The 19699-nt window shown below is 39.3% G+C and overlaps 1 protein-coding gene across 1 annotated transcript in view; it reads left to right on the plus strand.

Annotated features, from left to right (window-relative positions):
• Nucleotides 1–19699, plus strand: part of RSU1 (Ras suppressor protein 1) — a 103806-nt gene that overhangs the window by 1326 nt on the left and 82781 nt on the right. The window contains exon 3 of the mRNA XM_038126786.1: nt 6080–6130. Within this exon, the coding sequence (XP_037982714.1) occupies nt 6080–6130 (51 nt within the window). The remainder of the gene's footprint in view (nt 1–6079; nt 6131–19699) is intronic.

Consider the following 19699-nt stretch of genomic DNA (forward strand, 5'->3'; position numbering starts at 1 on the left):
TTTAGCTCTTTACTGTGTTAAACTTGAGAGCAGCCAGGAGCAAATGTACATAACTCTTCTCACAAGATAGATATGAGCTCAGGGAAAGGTATGGCTCACTACTGACTTGCCATTATCTGCAGAGTTGGGAGCACATCGAGGTGTCTTCAATCACATCAGTAAAGGATGAAATCTTCTTAAGTACAGTTTTGCAGAACGAGGTTATGTACTTAAATCTTCGTTCTGTACTACTATTTTCCTGCTTCTGGGTGGTGCATGGGACTTTGGGAAGATGGTGTTGTAAGGACTGTATATGTGAACTCGCATTAAATAGAAAGTTTCTCTGCATTTCTGTAGGATGAGCAATTATTTGAGACAAAGTGGTATTTAGCTCACGTTAATTACAGATCAGTTTTGAGAACTATACTTAGATCTGTCAGGTATATGGAGCAGCAATAGAGTACTGTTACTCTTGTTAAGTAGACTTGGTGCCTGCTATCAACTAGACACACAATTAATTAACTAGCTTTGACCTTTCAAGCATGGAAAAAGGATAATGTTGAAGCACATTGATAATCCTAAAAAAAGAGGCTTTCCTTGCACAAAGACTGTGGGGTTTGTTGTTCAGGCAGGGCCAGGGACCAGGGTGGGGTACTGTGGTCCCCAGATGCTCCCTGATACCAGGTTGCTAATTAAGCATCTGAAATGTCTTTGGCAGGGAGCTCCCTAAATGAAGTAGAGACTTGCGGTACCCTAGTTAGACTGCATCAGAGGAGTCTCTGTGCAGATACTCTTGGTGCACGTTGTGTGACGTGATGTAGGATGGGGATTTGGGGCCTTCATCAGTTTGAGATGAAAGTTAGGGAAAGAGGAAATGATGACTGGTTTCTGTTAAATTAATTGGTTTTTCAGTTATTATGTTCACTGACAGAACAAATAAGTTGGTTTGGGTTTGGGTTTTTTTTTTACCATGGAGGTGTTCGCCTTCTGGAGAAGGAACACCTTTCACCAAATAGAAAGTAATGAATAGGTATTACTTCTGAATTTTTAGTAAAGGGTTGAGGAAGTGTTAAACTTATTTTCAAACCCCTGTTACCTGACTTCAAATGGATGGTCTTCTCTAATGTAGATTGGATGTTTTGGTTTTCTCTGTTTCTCAGAACTGGCATGTAAGCTAAAGGAGACTGAGCTGGTACCTTTCCTTCTCTGTGTGTTGCATACCTTTCCAGGGCAGTGATAAAGCTTGCCTTTTCAGCTATTTTTATTTTTTTCCTTCCATGAAGTAAAGATCTCTCTTAAAAGCAATCATCACTACTCATGCCCAGTGACTTCTTGAACAGCATTTCGTCTTTAAGGAGGGCCACTAGTAGATGTTGAGAGTTAAGGTAAGTTTAGATAATGATTGGAGGGAACATTTTTGGCTATTTGAGTTTTGTAGGTTGGAAGGTGTGCCTGAGTTGCTGTATTTGGTAGCCCCTGATCAGCATTCTGTCTCATGTAATTATTGACTGTTGTGAATGCCCCTACCAGAGGTGCCAAGTACCCCTTAAAGGTAAACTGCTCCCTCTAGTCCTAAATCTTCAAGGAGAGGACCAAGCCTTATTTCATTGCATGTTTGAGTACTTGCTGCAGAGTGGCTAATGAGCTTGTATTTAACCTTTCTTAACTTAATTCACATAGGGTTAATAGAGGCAGAAGGATGTGGAAGCAGTGTACCATGTAGCATCTGCTCAGTGTGCCAGTCCTTTTCCTTAGGTGTTGCCCTGTTCTTGTCATGTGTGTTTGGGGAAAAAAAAAACAAAAAAAAAAGTAAGTGATAGAGAAAACTGGTGTTATGCAGGGGCAAAGAAGAGCAAAAGGGAATATATGCCCTGTCTTGGATACAATTCTCTTCTGGCTTTTCTTTTCAGTATAGTGAATGGCTTCCTGCAGTACAGGGCAGTCACTCCTATTTTCTTTTGCATTGTCTTCCACCCTCTGCAGTAGCTGTGGGAGAGACAAAGCAGACAAAACTTGCTTCTGTCAAATACCAGTGTCTCCTTCCAATTTGGAATGAAATACTTCTATCTGGAAGGAGATTGCTAGAGAGCAAGCTAGCTTAGACCTGTAAGCTTGGCAACCTTTACGTCTCTTCCCACTTACGTGTTTAGCAAAGAAAGAGTATGGTTACCAGCTTATATACAATGTGGTGTTCAGATTCACAAGAAAAGGTTAAGTAGTCCCCGAAGCACTTCTAACTCGGGAGTTCATTAATGTCATTAGAAACCAAGTTCTATTTTTGGAATATTCCTCAAATCCAGGCACTTCCAAATTTTCTTCTAATGACTTAAAATACAAACTATAATTGTGTTACACACCTTCAGAGCATCTGAATTTTTGATGCTTTCAGAACTGTAATATGAGAACCCTTTTTCAGACATGTTCTGTAGAAAAGAGATTTCATTTGAGACAAAAAATACCCCTTGATTTAAGTGTTCTGTGCTTTAGCTTGTCATGCAAATACCATGTGACACAGTTTTAAGTGTTAAAGTCTTTCTAAATTATTCCAGCATATGATAAAACAACAGTTAAACCGTTTATGTGCATATCTCTACTGTAGTTGTGCATCCTCCATACATAAATAATGTAAAAAATGTCTTGTCCCATGGAAGTGTTCTGTTGTCTTGGTTTTTTGCCTTCATATTGTGAACTAAAGAGATTATATTTGTTTATAAAGCATCCACTATGGACAGGTAATGGTAGAGAGCATTAATAGACATCCTGTAGGCTGTGCAAGCAGGTTCAGCCAACTCCAGCGAGAATGGAGTGATGTCCTCTTTCCCCTAGCGTAGCAAAGGATGGGGCATTTATTGAAAGGATTTGAACAGTCATCAACAACTATGGGATTGTTCTTAGAGTGTGGACCAGTCTAATTTATGTGTCTTTTAAGCAGTTGATATGGAGGAGGAGGTAGGAGTAAAGGAATTATTTTGCCCAAATAACTTGTGACATCTGCTCTGTTGTCAGGGAAGGAATATTGGATGCAATCCTATTTATGTGTTAATTTGTTCTCATTATCATTCCATCTGTAAGCTATTCATATTTTGCATAAAGTACATAGTTGTGTGACTAGAATTCTTTATCAGAAAGTTTGTGTTGATAAAATTGTTCATTCCTAAAATAATGAAAGCACAGAAGATGGAGAGGCAGGCTATTTGTAACAATACTGTGATGCTCATCCTGCATTAACTTCCTCCAGTGGGACAGGCAGTGTCTTATCTTGGCTCAGCAAAGTCACTGGGGTCTTCCTGTTTTGTGGGTGTGGGGGTTTTTTCCTAATTTATTTTGCTTTGGTTTGGTTGTTTAGTCAGGTTGGTTGGTTGGGTGTTTTTTTTGGTGTTTTTTTTTTTTTTTTTCTGTTGATGGGCAGGGTTTTTATTTGTTTTATATTTTCATTTATAATTAGGTTGACTATTGTCATCCAGATATTTTATGTGAGGCTAGCTTGCAGTGCAGGGCAGCAGTATATGAAGAGATTTGATAATAGTGCCAAAATGGAAGAACCTAAGTATTCTTCCCTTGACTCACTCTTTTTTGAAGTAATAGTGGGACTGGGACCATAATGAGAATTTGTGATTACTGTGCAATAAATTGCTCTGGAAATAGGTATTAGCCCCCTATAAGATATAGGTATTATTCTGTGTGAATATCTGGTGCATTCATGGAACCACAGTAACTTATTGCCTGTATGCTAATGACTGTAATGTTAGAAGGTAGTGTCCAGAAGCTCTTGCAGTGGCATCCTAGAGAGGTTATAGGAATTTCCATTGGGAATCTCAGTGCCCTTCCATTCTCAGGAGTCTGGTGCATGGGCTGAGTAGTCTGACCTGTTGTATGTTGTGCTTGCCTGGACTGTGCACATCCAAATCAAAACTGCCCCCCAGCCCCCTTCAGCCTTCTAGATGTTACTTGGGGATGCTAATCAGTTAAGATAGATGTCTTCCTTGCCATACTTGATAGTTCAGTTGTCCTGCAGAATGACTTCATGTATAGGATGAGGTAAATCTCAGTCAGCTATTCCCACAACACAGTCCTTTTCACAGGAGTAGGTATGTGGCAGCAGAAGGAAAACATGTTACTTCCAGGGGCTGGTTGTTTGACTCAAGTCTGTTTAACATAAATGAGCAAATTTCTCTCTGTGTAAGGAGTGAGCAAGTACTGCTCTCTTATCTTTGTTCCCTTTCTTAAAATGCTTCTAAACTTGCCTCTGAACTAGTAGTAGCTTTGGACATTTCAAGACTGAAGAATCTCTTTGTCTTGATGTGTCTAAAATGCTGCTGGAAGTAGTCCAGAGCACAGACACCTAAACCTTTGCTCTTTTCAAAATAGTATTGGAGTGTAGCCTTTCTTGTTCCTTTGGGGGATGTCAACCTGCCTTTGCTGGTCAAAGATGCCATGGGACTTTTTGTCATGCATCAGGATTGACTGAGATAGTGGAGTTTCAGACAAGGTGCCTAGGCTTCAGTCAAATTTGGACAGTAAAATACAGATTCAAATGATTGTTGTCTAGGGATTTTCGCCTTAAATTTTTTTATGTGGGCTTTGTTCTGTTCTGTATAGATGTGAGAGAAGAAACCTTTCTGGAAGTAGTATAGGTTGAAGAACCGCGGTGGGACAAAAAAGGAGAGGGAGTAGTGAGAATAATGCTTCTAATCTTGTGTTGCTAAAGGCCAGTGGTGCACATGGCTTGATGGGGTAGTCAAAAGGCTTACCTTTAAATATGCACAGAACTTATTATGGCATTTAAATTCATCAGGAGTTCAATGTTCACAAGACCAAAATCTGCAGCCCCAAAGCTTCATTGCCCTTTGGTAAGGATCCATGCTTCCTTTATACAGACATGATGACATTGTTTAATTTCTCTGCTTAAAAAGCAAAGTGAAATGGAAGCAACTTTGTACAGTATCAAAACCAATGATTCCCCCCCCTTTTTTAAAACAAAAAGCGATTTTTTTTGTTGATGCTGTTGAGTTTAGGTAAAGCTTTAGAGGTCCAGAATGACTTATTTATGAAGTAAAATTCAGAAAAAAAGAGTTTTTTCCTGGGATTGATGATGTCAGATTTTATCTGGCTATGGTCTTGGTTCAGTTGCCTTGGAACTGAAGACATCAGACTAGAGGACTTTTCATCTCAGTAGTAGAGCTGCTCTTCTGGTGGTTGTGTTCTTATTAGTCAGGCTTCAATATCAAGGGCCCATGAAATGGTGACTTTTACTGATTGTCACATTTATTAAAATAGCTATGCTAAGGGAAAGAGAAAAGACGTATAAAGCTTGCTTAGGCATTTGTTCACCAGCTTCTAACTATCTCCAGAATCTTCTCTCATTTTGCTGTGTAAATTGCAATCCTATATTTATCTATATGGGTAAGCACTCAGTAGTGTTAAACAGTTGCTTATGGTTCAGGTACCCATGTGCCTTTTATGTTTTCAAGACAGAGTTCTTTGTGGAGGCTGCTGCTCTTGTCTGCCCTTTAGTGATTATTTTCCTACAATACTCTTACAGACTTTCTATGGGCTTCTTTCCCAGTCCTCTTGTTCTGCATAGTAAGGTGGTGCAGGCAGCACTTTGAGTGCTCAAATTTTGGGAAAAATTCAGGGTGGGTGTGCTGTTTGTTCTTTTCTCCTGCCTGCCTTTCCTTCCTTCACAGCCTGCAGTTGCACAGTGAACTATGGTGATGCTTTCTTTTTTTTTTTTTAACATTGAACTGTCTGATCTGATGGTGCCTTTGAGTGACTGCTTTCATTGTGCTAACAGGTTGTATTTGCCTTTGCTAAGTCATGTGCTTTTTCAAGGATTAGCTGAAACAGGTTGCTGTATCAGTGAGTAAAACTCTTCATGTTGTGTGTGATGCAGTAACAGAAATGTGAAGTAAAAGGGTGCAGGAGTAGGTGGACTGGCCCTTTACTCTTGAGCTTCTCTTGTTTATTTGTGACAATGCACGTGAATCAAGTTACTGGAGTGGAAAGAATAGCTTCCTTTTTTTTTTTTTTTCAGCTGAAATAGATACAAGCTGTCAGTTGCCATGTCCATAAATTGACTTCTTTCTCTCTTCATTTGCAGTTACGCTGTCTCACATCACACAGCTGGTTCTGAGTCACAACAAGCTTACAAGTAAGTATGTTCCTGGGTTTGGACTTCGTCACAGGCAGTTGAATTACATTGAAAAGTTGACCCTGCTAGTTTGACACGGAATGTAATGACTCTATTAGTGGTGCTTCTTGGTTAGTACTTCATTAAAAGTAAAGAGATTGAGGGTATGACTTAGCAGCCATTTTCAACATGCCTTTCCAACTTCAATACAGACCTGCAATGTACAGAAAGATCTGTAGTTCTCAGTCTTGTCACCAGTTCAGCCAGAAATCCATTTCTTACCATGGCTCTGAAGTCCTTATGTTAAGGTGAGGACTTTTGAAATTTTTTACTGTCTCAGAAACAACAGAGTTTGCATTTTAGTGAATGGGTGATGAATTTGACTGAAGCAAATTACAACTCCACTGCATTACATATATAACCAAATGTATATGAGCAAAGCCAACTGAATGTAAGCATCAGGCATGGGAAAAAAGTAGCCTCTTTCTGTCCAAAAAATGGTTATTTCTTTGTCATACTGCTCACACCATCTTCAGGTTGTGGATCCTGCTTCCCACAGTAAAGAAGCTCCTAAGTGAGGTGTTGGTGAATAGCATGTCAAGAACAACATGAATATGAGACTTAACTTGGTAGAGGGAGATACCAGACTGACTTTTGCAAGGCAAAAGTTTTTGTGTGTTTGGGTTTTTTGTTTGTTTGTTTTTGTGGTTTATCAGTGTCTTGTGCAAACATTCCTGCTTCTTGGTTGTTGAAATTCAAGCAGTGAATTTTGCCTCACCCCTGTTTCTGTGCATCTTCTAAAAAGAAGTGTTGGTCTTGTTGATGTTCTTCTTTTTGTCTGCTCTCTGCATGTGCCAGTGGGTTTCTCTCTTTTTGTAACTCAACTGGGGAGATGGAATGGGGAGGGGAATGGAACCAATAAAGTGGGTGTGTGTTGACAAGAGGTGTATTAGGGTGTATGTGCTTCAGGGTATATCCAAGAAAATGTTTACAAATTGAGGTGGGTCTTAAGAAACACAAACAAATTAATAGAACTCAGCCTGTTGAACTCTACACTACATGCTGCATGAGCTGTAAGGTAGTATGTGTTATTCAAAACATGTGAATTAATGGAAAAGTGTTGCTGCAGTCTCTGAGCATCTGCAGAGGATTAGGCATGAGGAGAATATAAATATCCCTAGATTTTAGTGCATAAGCACTTCTCTGGATGCAGTTTATTGGGTACTAATGTGTAGCTTAAAGGGTTTGTAGTAGATAGATAAAATTGTGGGCACTTAGTGATTGGCTGTGAGAACTATGAATTAGTTGTTCAGGACCCTTCTTTTGGTAGTATAGTGCCCTCTAGACTGCCATCCTGCTATTTGTTTTCATCCCATTGTAATTTTCAAAGAAATCTCAATTTAGTTAAATAAATGTGACCCAACAGTTTCCAGCCGTCTGGCATATAAATGATGACTGATGGATAAACTAATGGGCCATTTTAGGGAGGGAACATCCAAAGTGCATCACTGTTAAACATGCAGCTCTGTCCATGGTTTAGAAGGCCATGAAGTTACAAATAGCTTGAAGCTGGGAGAATGATCTTTTGAGGAGGATTGTGATGAATTTTCTTTGGGCATATTGCTGTCTGGCATCTGTTATCAGCCACTGGTCGAGCTGGACTGTGGGGCAGCCATCTAGTGACTTTTGTGTGTTCCCTCAGGTACTGCAAGGAGATGGCTGTCCCTGAACTTGAGCTTCTAAAAGCTAGGCAGTCCACTGTACTCAGCCACTGCAGCTTTCTCTGCAGTCTTTGGAGGGTTGCAGGCATCTCAAGATAGCAGTTCATTCTGCACACCTCTGTCTGATTCTTGTGATCAGACAGCTCATACAAGGTTGGGTACCTTAGTGCTGACAGGCAAGGCTTCTCTGGTGCTGACTATTTACTTTGGTATCTCTGTCTGAATGGCTGCTTACCTGCCACAAGGATGAAATGAATTGGAAATGTTACTCTTGGTAAACTTCACTATTCTTTGTCTGAGATTTGTAAAATTCCTAGACCTTTTGAAATCTGACCCTTTCAGATTGCCAGTGAATCAGCTTTTCCACCTGGTGCCTTACAAATTTTAACATAGCTAAAGGATGATCTCAGCTGAGCACACAACTGGCTGGGCAGGTAGCAGGTCCTCAGGCCTTGCTCTGAGGAAGAGGAGATAGGCTGAAGCTCCTGCATGGAGACTTGAATCATGGTGAACTTGACTGTCTCACATCTGAGCCTGGGGCGGGCATGTGCTTCAGCATGAGCTCCACACTGAAAAGCTGAGAAGCTGATTTATGTCCTGGCTGGGTCTTAGCTGCAGACCTGACTGGGGGAGGAAAGATACAGTAATAAGAAGTGTACAAGAAGGATGGGTCCAGGTTGGCTTTAGCTATTCAAGAAAAATACAAAGTGTACCATTTGCTTAAAGCAGCTTTAGTTTTCAAAATACCAGCTTAAAGATTGCCATGACTGTAAGTTTGTGTTATATTACATTAAATCTCACCCTTCAATTAACTGCTTTCTCCTAAAGTAGCCGTCAGATCAGCAGGCTGCAAGTACATGCCTTCTCTCAAGGGATTCTGTCAGCCTTTCTAATTGCTCTGTTTGGGTTTCTTTCATGGCAAGGTAAGACCACTGCTTGTCCTGAGAAATAACTCGTAAAGTCTGAAACTTACTCTTCTTTCACAAATGGATGTAGACACTTAAATAGACAGCACACATTTTTAAAAGGCTAAATTTCAAGTTCATATTCTCATATTTGACACTGTTGACCTAATCTTTTAAGCTGTGTAATTAATTGTCTTAGCAGATTGTTCTTAAAATGACTAGGAAGCTGATGGCAGTGACACTTGACATGCTACACTAAGGTCATATTAGCATCTTCTACTAGTTTTCTGCCATTTAAATGAGTGTTCTGCTAGCTTTTTTTTTTTTAGTGTTTAGAGTAAATATGTCTATCTGAAAGAATAAATAAATGTAAAAAGTGGATATGCATATTTTTATGCAAACGTACTCTGTATTTTTGCCAGAAAACTATTAAAACTAAGTAAAGTTTCATCAGCAAGTATGAGGACTGCTCTATTAAATTCATCATACTGCTCAGAATACTTCTATGGCATGAATTTTAGTAGTATTTCTAGTGTGCCATTTGTACTTCATTTACATGTCTAATCATTCATTATCGGAAGTACTCAAGTCCACATTGATTTTTCTGGAGGATATTAGGCTGAATTTTTTCAGCTATCTGATGCTGTGCTAATGGAGGAGTCTTGAACTGGCTTTTTCTGCTCTAGGTGACTTCCAAAACAGTTGAGTCTATCCTTTGATGTTTAGTGAGAACTTCTTGTGCTTCAAAATAGGAAGCAAAACTCTCAGGGAAGCCAAATAGCTGTGATTCTGCAGCCTTGTTGAACCAGGTGCTGCTTAAGTGTCAAAGCTGGGATGATTCCGCTGTAGGGTCTCTGACAATCCATTGGAAAGCAGGAGAAAGTGGATATTTGTGCTTTTTCTTACTGTAATGCAGACATAAGGGCCAGTTTCTCTATGCCAGCTCTATATGTTGTGCTGGGTGTTCTTTGTTCCATCATTTAGTCATTTTAAAGCCTTCTATCCAGTATACAGCTGAGAAGCAAAATTCAAGATAGTCTTAGCCTATAGAGCTTGTCTCATTCTAACCCAGGTGTCTTTTGAACACATTGGCTACCATGAAAGTAAATGCAATAGGAGTTCAAACCAATGTTTTTTAAGTTGGTGGAAATGAGTGGCTGAACTATAGGTATCTGCCCTTCAGTGTGGTGGATTAATTCAGATAGATGTGACCAAGTTGTTTTTGTTCCTGTCACTTGATGGGACATACAGATAATGTTCACATCCTGCTCAATAGGATCATTTATGGGACATGAATAGTGGTAGGGAATTAGGGAGGCTGTGCTAGAGGGGCAGAGAGGGAGTTTGAGACACAGGACATACTATTGTAGAAACCACATTTGATCAGTTTGGTCAGCCACAAATATTGTTTCTGCAGTATCTGGGCAATAGTAGTAATTTTTGTGGGTATTTGTGCTTCTGTTTTGGGTATTTCTAGGGCTGCTTCTCTCAAGTTCAGGTGGAACATAACTGAAAGTCTGCAGCAATCTTGGCCACTTGCTCATCTGGTGCCTCTGTGCAGGGGGAAAGAGGCCTTCAGGTGTTGGTGTAGGTCTGCCTGTTCTGCAGAGGCAGCTGCCATGATTCCTCTGACATTGCTGCTCTGTGGTTCATGCTGGGATAGTAATGCCAGTCATGGCATTACTATCAATGTAATGATAGGAATTTGCCAAGGAATTTGTCTTAAAAGTTCTTGATATCAAATGTAGAGCTATTTTGTTCAGAGCCCTTCAGCTAGAGTTCATGTTTTAATATTTGTTCTGGGGAACAGGCTGGGAATTGCAGAATACTGAGATTCTGGGAGCCCAGGTCAGGGAGAGGAAGGGATATCACCAGGCTTGTCTGTTTTTAATCTGGGTCTTGCCCCATATCGTTTCAAGCACGACAAGGTGGAGCTCTGGGAGACAGTGTAAAATAGATCATCTGAGTCAGGATGAGGATTTTTTCAGAGCTGATGGTAGGGTTTGTCTATCACATGTCTTGAGGGCTCATGGAGTTTTTTAGTTTTATTTGTTTATTTACTTTATTTGTAACTTGATTGTGTTAGTACAACAAATGGCTGCCTTTGACTGGAAATAAGTACCTTTGCAGGCTGAAGTCAGCAGTTGGGTTAGATTTCACTTTTTAGTCCCCTTGTGCCCCATGAGATTTGTAAGTGAGCAAGAATTAGAGTAGAGCTAGCAAGAGAAAAAACCCTCACTTCTATAAGGAATACTAACAGAGCATTAAAATGTGGCTTATGCCTTGTCTGCTTTTTCCTAGCAGAGCGGCTTTTGTGTACTATTTTGCCAAAAAATATGAAGGGATGCTGAATCTTCTGGAATTTAGATAGGTCAGCTAACTCAAGGTATTCTCCATCCACTTAGAACAGAATTTCCCATATAGAGAATATACAGAATTTCGCATCCTAGTGTAGGATGAGAAATGCTTACTTGATCTGCTGATGAAGTTTTGACAGTTAAAATCCATGTATTATGTTGTGAATAGGAAGTGTGTTTGAAGAGGTTTCAGATGCTCAGTTTGTCTTTTATCACACCCAGAAAGGCACAGAGGGGAAGATGTGACTAGGAAGCAGGCTGGAATATTAAAGGTTACTTCAGCATTGTCATCAGTATATGTGCAACTATTATGCTGCCATCCTGTTTTATTTTCATTTATTTTGGGATGTGAAGTCTTTGACTTGTAACTACTATGACAGTTATTTGCGTTAGCTGCCAGCGGTGGTTAATTAACGTTGCAGTCATTTGAAGAAATCAATTCAGAGTCTGTATTCTCTGTGCCGTTATCTGCTGGTACCGGGGTGCTCCTGCTGCCCTGAAGTGCCGGTACTCTGTGCTTTGTCCAGTAGAGGTCCCTGTTTGAGCACATTTAGCATTTTTTTCCCGTGCAGATGCTTGTGTTCCTGCTAGCTGGCAGCTGTTCATCCCGCCTGCTAGCTGATGGTGCACAGCTACTTGGTTTGTGCTCTTCTCCTCAGTCTCCTTAACCTCAGGTGGTCCTGTGCTCACTGGCTTCACATATTCATGTGCTGTCTGTAAATGATCTCAGAATTTTCCTGCTATTCATAGCTCACTCCTGATGGTTTCTATATATCCTTTTGTTCTCGTGCTCCGATTCCTTATCCAGTACTATCAAATGATTAAATAATGAGAGATTGGGAACAACTATTTTTCACTCAAACCTCTTCTGTGTTACCTGATGTCATTTTCTCTGTCCTCCTCTGCCATTCTTCTGATCTGCTGTCCTGTACTGTTCTGTGATCTTTCCACTGCTTCTCCCTTGATTCTCGTGTAATCCTTTACTCATCTTTGGTCCTTTCCTTTTTGTGGGGTGATCCATTAGTTTTTTGCTGCTGGTTCCCATTTCCAGACCTGAATTTTGTTTGAGTTCACTTTGTGCTCGTGTCAGACTGGCTGTGTCTCATTGATCATTGTTCTTTTGACAGCCATGTGGTCACCCTTTATCATCACTGTACGTTTTGCCTTCTTTCAGTAGAGCGGTTCAAAACTTTTTTTTTTTTCTGCTCACACGACTTACTGCTTTTTTGCTCTGCCATCTCCTAAATTGTTTTTCTCTCTGTGTGTGACCAGCACAGAAGCTTGTCCTTTTGTTGCTGTTAACCCTCTTGACTGTGTCCTTGATCTTTTTTAGCATGCTGCTAAAATCTCTCAGTTTAATTTTTACATTAGGATATCTCCTTTCTGAGTCACCTTTCTGGCTGTGGTCTATACCTGGATGTATTGGAGGTAGTCCAGAGACAGCAATACTGCATCTGCCTGTCCTGAATTCCTTCCCAGTCTAGCTGCTTTGTCTTCTCCAGTCTGCTGAAATGTGTGATGGTGTCTCCCACTGGTATTGTCTGACACTTTGCATCTTGCCTGATATCAGGTTATTTATATAACAAATTTGCTGACTTCTGGAAGGAACCAGATGACCGTGTACTCTTTACTCTTTGTTGCTTCTTGTATTCTCCTCTACTATGCTTCTGCCTCTGCTTTCTTCTGGTAAGTCTGCCATGCTGTTGTCCTGACACAATATACCAATGGGGTAGGTTGTGTCTGCAAGGTGAGACCAGGGCTGTGTCCCAAGCACAGGACTTGTGCCTGACAGTGTCTATCAGCTGTGTGTGGGAGAGATGCTTTAAGTTAACTGCAAGCCTTTTGTTTTTTTGGTATGTTTTGATTTTGTCTTACTTCCTGTTTCTGATGCAGGGATCTCTAATGGGAAATATCTTACTGAATGCAGTACACAGGAGAATGTGAAAAGGAGGAAAAAGGAAATCCCTATACATATGCCTTACTAAATTTGTGACATCTGGGTTGTACTCAAATGTGTTGATTAAATACCTTGTTAGCTTTTTCTTTTCTTCCTAAAAAAACCCTTGAACCTTTGGTTCTGAGAAAATACAGATGGTAGAGCATTTTAATTTTAAATATATATAATATCAACTTTGCTTCTTAGAAGCTTTGGGAAAATGAAACAGAATAATGTGTGAAGGAGTTTTGTGCTGTAATGGTATAAGGATACATGCAGAAAGTGTCCAATTTATGCACAAATTAAATTGTCAAAGTTTGTGCTGTATGGCGCCAAAGTGAGTTTGGCACCATAAGTAAAGCAACCACACTAAAAACAACACTAGACACAAATCACTTGTCTTGAACATAATTCTTCAGATACTTTTGTTCTTCTCTTACTAAAAGACACCTGCAAACATATTAACTCCTTTTTTTTTAAATTCTCAATGCTTTCTGACATGTTACTACAAATTTCTTGAGTCTTCATTTATTTCCCAGTGGATTAGAATAGCTCTAATTTTTTTGTGGAAGCCCCATATCATTCTCCATGTTTATATACAGATTGTAATGGAAATTTATTGTAAATCCTCTTGCCTCATACAGACTATGTTGCAGTTGGCATTTTCAGAGGAAGTGAACATTGCAAAAGTGAACTCACCTCATTAAGGACACTAATTTTGTATAACAGAATTTACTGTCTAACAAGCCAAGTAGAATTTTTTGGCTTCTAGTATGGAAGGACTGAGACAAGAAGGTAGATTTGGTGTAGATTGAGGGGAAACTGGATTTAGTTTTGTGTACTTGGTTTTGTACTCTATTTTTTATTATTATTTTTGTTCTTTTGGTGTTACTGTTCTTTGGTGTGTTGTTCTTTTCAGGTGTGTTGAAGTGGGTAATGACACAGCATTTCCCTTCAGACTGCTCACTCTCTGGCCTCTTTTTCCATTCCTGTGACATAACCTTTGAGGTGAAATAATTCCCTGTTTTTCATTTGATGATGGCAGATGTGGTAGCTGGTTGCCACCAATAATATCTCCTATAGCTGGAAATGAAATGTACAGTCAGCTGAAGCCTGGGGTAAGCTAACGTAGAGGCACGGGGAGGACTCTGTGCCATGCAGACCTAAGGAGGTGGCTTTAAGTGCTGGGTGTGGAGAGCTCAGACTAGGAGGGAGCTTATTCATTCCCAGTTCTGAGAACTGGAACAAGAAATACATGTGCTGACTCTGCTTTTGATCAGTGAGCTTTTTTACTGCAGCCTCTTCTGTGAGTGTGTTTAGAGGACAGGCTGGTGTCCCCACTAAGCAGTGTCAGCACAGCAGTCTGCAGTGCTGCATAGGGGAAAGACTCAGTTGATCCAAGCTGCAGTGAGAAATAGTCCTATGTGCGTTTCTAAAAACATTTCAGTGCTGCAAAAAGTTTAAACTCCAAATACTGGCTAACAAGGCAAACTGAAATCATGAGAAGTTTTTTAGACACACTGAGAGCAGAATTTTGTAAATAAGCACTGCTAGGCACACAGGTAGATGGACACTTCTGAGTAAGAGGCTGAGGTGATCTTCACCTTTGAGGGTAATCAATAGTAATTGCTCAAGGCCTTGTGTGCAGGACATCTTTGGTTAGTCCCTTTTGTAAACTGCAGAAAACATGTTGAATAGAGCGAAGTAAAGAGAATATTGAGGAAGGGAAAGGTGAACTTACTGAAAGAACATCAGACTGGTTGATTTGTCTAAAACCAGCAGCTGTGCAGTAGTGTGAAACTCTGAAGGGATCGTGCTTAAACAGTTCAAACACCTGGAAGAGACTCGCTGGCATTTAGTGATACTGTTTGCATTTGGTGGAAGCCTAATATTAAATCTCAGTACTATCAACTGAAGTTCTTTTGTCCTGCAGAAGTTATTTCTCTTAACCATCTGCTATCGAAGTATCAACACACACCGATAATCTGACCTGTAATAAGGGTACATAGCCTGCATTCTTCAACTTTTTGCATGGTGTACCTCATGGAGTTTTTTTTCTCCTGACTTAAATATAAGACAGCAAGTGTCTGGACTGAACTGTGCACTTCTCACAAAGCAGTTATTGAAGATGAAGATGGTTTGGTTGACCACAGTAATTAGAAAAGCTTGGCAAATACTTTGTTTTCTTCAAAATTATTTGCAGAAATGAAGCATGTATTTCTATCCACATTTTTATATATATCCTTATTCACACCATTCCCTAATGCTGTTAAAAATGCTAAAAAGCATCAGATTTTTGTGTGCTATTTTGGTGTGGTTTCAGTTCTTTGCAGTTAGGTGAAGTATTTTCAACATAGTAATCCTTTCCTAACCTGAGCCACTGGCTTCTAGTATTTCTCTCCAAACTCTGACATCTTAAGCTCTTTTCTCAGAGAAGAACAGATTTGTCCTTTCTCTTCACTAGATGTCACTTGATTTCCAGTGTCTTCTCAGTCTTTCTTGTACTCACTGCTCTTCTCCTTAGACTCTGGCTTCTAAATGAATACTTTTTATTGACAAATTGAGCTATAGTATAATTTAAACATGTTCATAAGAACAGTTTAATATCTGAGGTGCTTCTGTGGATAATTAAAATAAAGAAACCCTGCTGGTTTCTGGAAAGAGCTGAAGATTAAGGAGACAAGTTTGTTTTAATGTTTTCAGTGTAGAGAAGATTAATATCCATCTTTGGAAGAGTGAAGGGAGGGCAAAAGGGGAAACTTGAACTACATAGTGTGTAAATTAAGTACTGTATGCTTCAGTTGGGATCAGGATTCTCTCCAGTTAGCTGCCAAATATGATATCAGCATGCCTATGAATATTTAAAATGAAAACTGTTGTGTTCTCCCTCTGCTAATTCCTCTTTCATTTTGGTGAAGCTGATTGCTTCTTTTTCTGTATAACAGAACCCTTGTCAAATTAATCTAAACATGGCTCTAGCTCTGTGAGTACAGTTATATTGGATGCACAGAATGCATTATATATTTAGTATTCTAAATTCTTCCTCCCTCATGAAATGTGAGTAACATTTCATGTCTTTATGACCTTTACACTAAGGGATCCTTACTCATGAAGGCTTCCTGTTGACGCTAACTGGATTAACAAGTCCACAGAGCTGGGTTTATTATATTGTAGAGCCCTCAGGTTTTACTTTAGTCTTAAATAGTTGGTTCTTGCTCTTGGCAAGAAATCTCTGCTCGGGATCCACAATGGACTGATTGGACTCAGAAAGGTTTGTATTGAGTTCTCTTTAACCTGTATGACTCTTGACCAGCTTTCCAGTGGAACAGTTTAATGAGCAACTGGTATAGTTGTATAAATCTGTCTTCTGTCAAGTACTGCTATTTTAATAGCTCTTTTGGATAAATATTCCCTTAGAACCTGTAAATGTGTGGGGTACTACTGAACATCATGTTCCTAGGTACTGCAAAATTACTTCATTAAGCAAAGAAACATTCTGAAAAAGCTGGGGATTCTGCAGCTATTCAAAGTTTCTAAGGATGTGATTGCCAAAGGAATTAATCTTACTTAAAAAAAATTAAAATTCTTATTTCTCTTGATGTCTGATTTAGAAAACATTGACTTCAGTTGGAAGTTTTCTGTAGCCTTTGGGTGATATTTACTGAGGAGATTATAGGCCTGTTCACGCACAATTTTATGCATAATCAGATATTACAGATAGCATTTTCCAAGTAGGAGGGGGACAATGTTAATTTTGAATATTCAGTGTTATGGGTTAAATGAACTGAAATGTTTAGTGCAGTTAACATACTGTGTGCTCTTCTCATGGAGACTTAAATTTTTACTAAATCGTTTCAGTTATTCAGTTGGGTAGTTTATTGACCCTTCTAGGTTTTCTTCATCTGAAGTTCCTTATCTAAAGTGGTTTTTCATTTTAGTTTTGAACTGTAAAGAAAATTTTGATACAGATCTTTTTTACCAAGAGTGTCTTCAGAAGTGTTTAAATTAGTGTTTTTACTAAACAAACAAAAAGAAAAGCAGACTAGATTTCGTCTTTCAGATATGAGGAAGTGGAAACTTAATTCTGCAAGTACCTGAGCTTGTTTTCTTTTGAAATTGCGAGGATTGCTGTTGTTTCCCAGATGTTTAAGAGAAATAATCTTGGTGACCTTTTTCAGAAATAATGACTTTTTGAAGCCTGCACATCTTCAGCTGTGTGAAGGGCCCTGCCACCACAGGAGGAATTGTATTGTGACCTGTGTCAATGGTGAAAGAGTTACTGAGTGGAAATAGAGGGAAAGTAATGGACTTTGTTTTCTTCTTGTCTGTTTCCTGTGCTCTTCATCCTTTGCCAGAGGTTGAGTATAGAAAAGGAGCTGGATTTGCATATCAGTTCTAGGTAGTGGTATGAGAATCTCTTGACTTTCTGCTTTATGGGAAAAGGTTGCATCTGAGACATGTGATTCCAGGCTCCTGTCACTGATCTGGATATTTTTAGTGAGTTTCTTGTGAGTAGCTGTCCTGGATGAAAGGTCCTTCTAACCCAGTGCCTAATCTCCAACTGAGAGCAGCATCAGACCTCTAGTAAAGATCATGTCTGGTGTTGTCTTCTAGTTCTCAATGCTGACAGAGAGTTAAGGCTCAAATCCAGGATACTCTAGGTGTGGAGTTACATAGTCATTGAATAGTAGCATTTAATCCTTCTTATCTATATTTCGGAAATAATTTTGTTAACTTTTAAACAGCTGCTGGTTGTATAGGAATAAAATGTAATAATTTGCCTCAAGTAAACTTGATGATGAGAACTTGATGTTTTAGTGCCTAAAGAATTGCCACTAACTTCAGGGCAAAAAGAGCATAAATGCTTTGAAGTATATCAAGTTGTCGATCCTTATTTCCAGAAACATGAACAAAGTCCTCTAAATCCTTGTGGGCAGCCTATAGACCCTGTCTTTCACTGCCAACCAACCCTTGAAATCAAGGTGAAGTCTACAGCTGTCATAGTGAATCACTGTATACAGTTTCCAGTATTGAGCAAGGGGAAGCTGTTCCTGGTCTTGTGAAGTGAAACTTAATATGAATGGGGCTTCATGATGTGACTGAAGCTTCGCAGGAGAACGTGAAGGCACTGGGCTGCCAAATTTTACAGTGTTTGCTGAGGGGGAGTTGTTAATGACACTGGGCAGCAGATGGTCTTAGAAGAGTTGTTAAGACACTGCAGATCGTACTGTAAATACGTGGGTGAATAGAACCAGGATGCTGACAGTTCACTCTCACAGCTCATCGTGAGAAGGAGACTCGGGTGGAATTCAGCATTGCCAGAACATGAATGTCTCGGGATTTGGCAGTCAGCAGGCTGCCAAATGAATCTGGGAAGAGTTTTGCAACATAGTAGTGGAATGGTAGTCGGGTCATGTAAAGTTCAAAACAGAGAGCATGATATGCCTAGTCAGCCTTGCTTCACCACCAGTGGTCTTTAGACCTGAAGCTACTGATCCTGTGCAGCTTAGCTACAAGATCAGTAGGATTTAAATTCAGTCTTCTGCTTTTCATTGAATACAAGAGAGCATTTATTTATATTACAAATGAATCTGAATTGTTGAACCAGAAAATAAACTATTACAGGAAAGAGTCCTCTCTTCCTTACCACAAGCCTGGTGTTGACCTACTCTTCTGTTCTTCCTTCTCACAAAATACCTCCAGGCATTCCATCCAAACAAAAAAATACGGTTGTTGATTGGGGTTTTTCATTTTGATTTAACAGGGTAAGACACAAAAGCATTTCATTTAAATCCTTTGCTAAATATTTAGTCTTTTTCTCATCTCAGCCTGCTTACCAATGCAGCTTTTAGTATATCTTGAAGAAAACAATGATACAAAGCATCCTAAGTGTCATTCACAAAAAGAAATACAGTGTGTGGGGATTAAACAGATATATTAGGAGACAATGTTATATCTGTGTTGGTCTTTCTATTATTAAAGCTTTGACTAAATTAAAGCCTGTATTTTCTAGCACTTCTGATTCCTAGTCTTCATAAATGTGGTATCTGAGAAGATCAGAAACATGATTTCCCTGTCAGTTGCATCTCATCAAAGTCAAATTATGAAGTCTAATTTCTGAAAGGAAAATATTTTAATACTGGTAATTACTTTTCTGGTGAAATATTGAGGCTGGAAACAGCTGAATGATGCCAATTAAAATGCTCAGTTAACTTCTGTTAGGGAATAATTTAGAATAACAGTAGTAGTGAAAGTAGTAGTGAAATACCCTTTAGTTTGTGAATGCACATAATTCTCACTATCATTGAATGACAGATAAGTAAGGACAAGTTGGAAAATACCTCTAAGGGAGGTCTTTTAAATATTCAGATTTGCCTTAATGACTTTATATAAAAGTCTGGTAAAAACCTCCTGCAATGAATATGGCCCTCAACAGTAATATTTATGTAGTGTAATTAGAGTCATTGTTAGGGATCCCATTATTGTTCACATTGTAATTAGACTTACGATCTAGTAAATGTGACATACTGCAATGTTCCACTTTGTAAACATTATTGACTCCATTTTAAGACTAAGATTGCCTCAAACCAACAAATTAAAAAAAATCATGGCCTCATAAAACCTTCTACTTATTTAGATGAGCACTTTGTGGTTTCCTGATGCACAGTTGA

This window comes from Motacilla alba, chromosome 2 (genome assembly GCF_015832195.1).
Source record: "Motacilla alba alba isolate MOTALB_02 chromosome 2, Motacilla_alba_V1.0_pri, whole genome shotgun sequence".
NCBI classification, from domain to species: domain Eukaryota; kingdom Metazoa; phylum Chordata; class Aves; order Passeriformes; family Motacillidae; genus Motacilla; species Motacilla alba.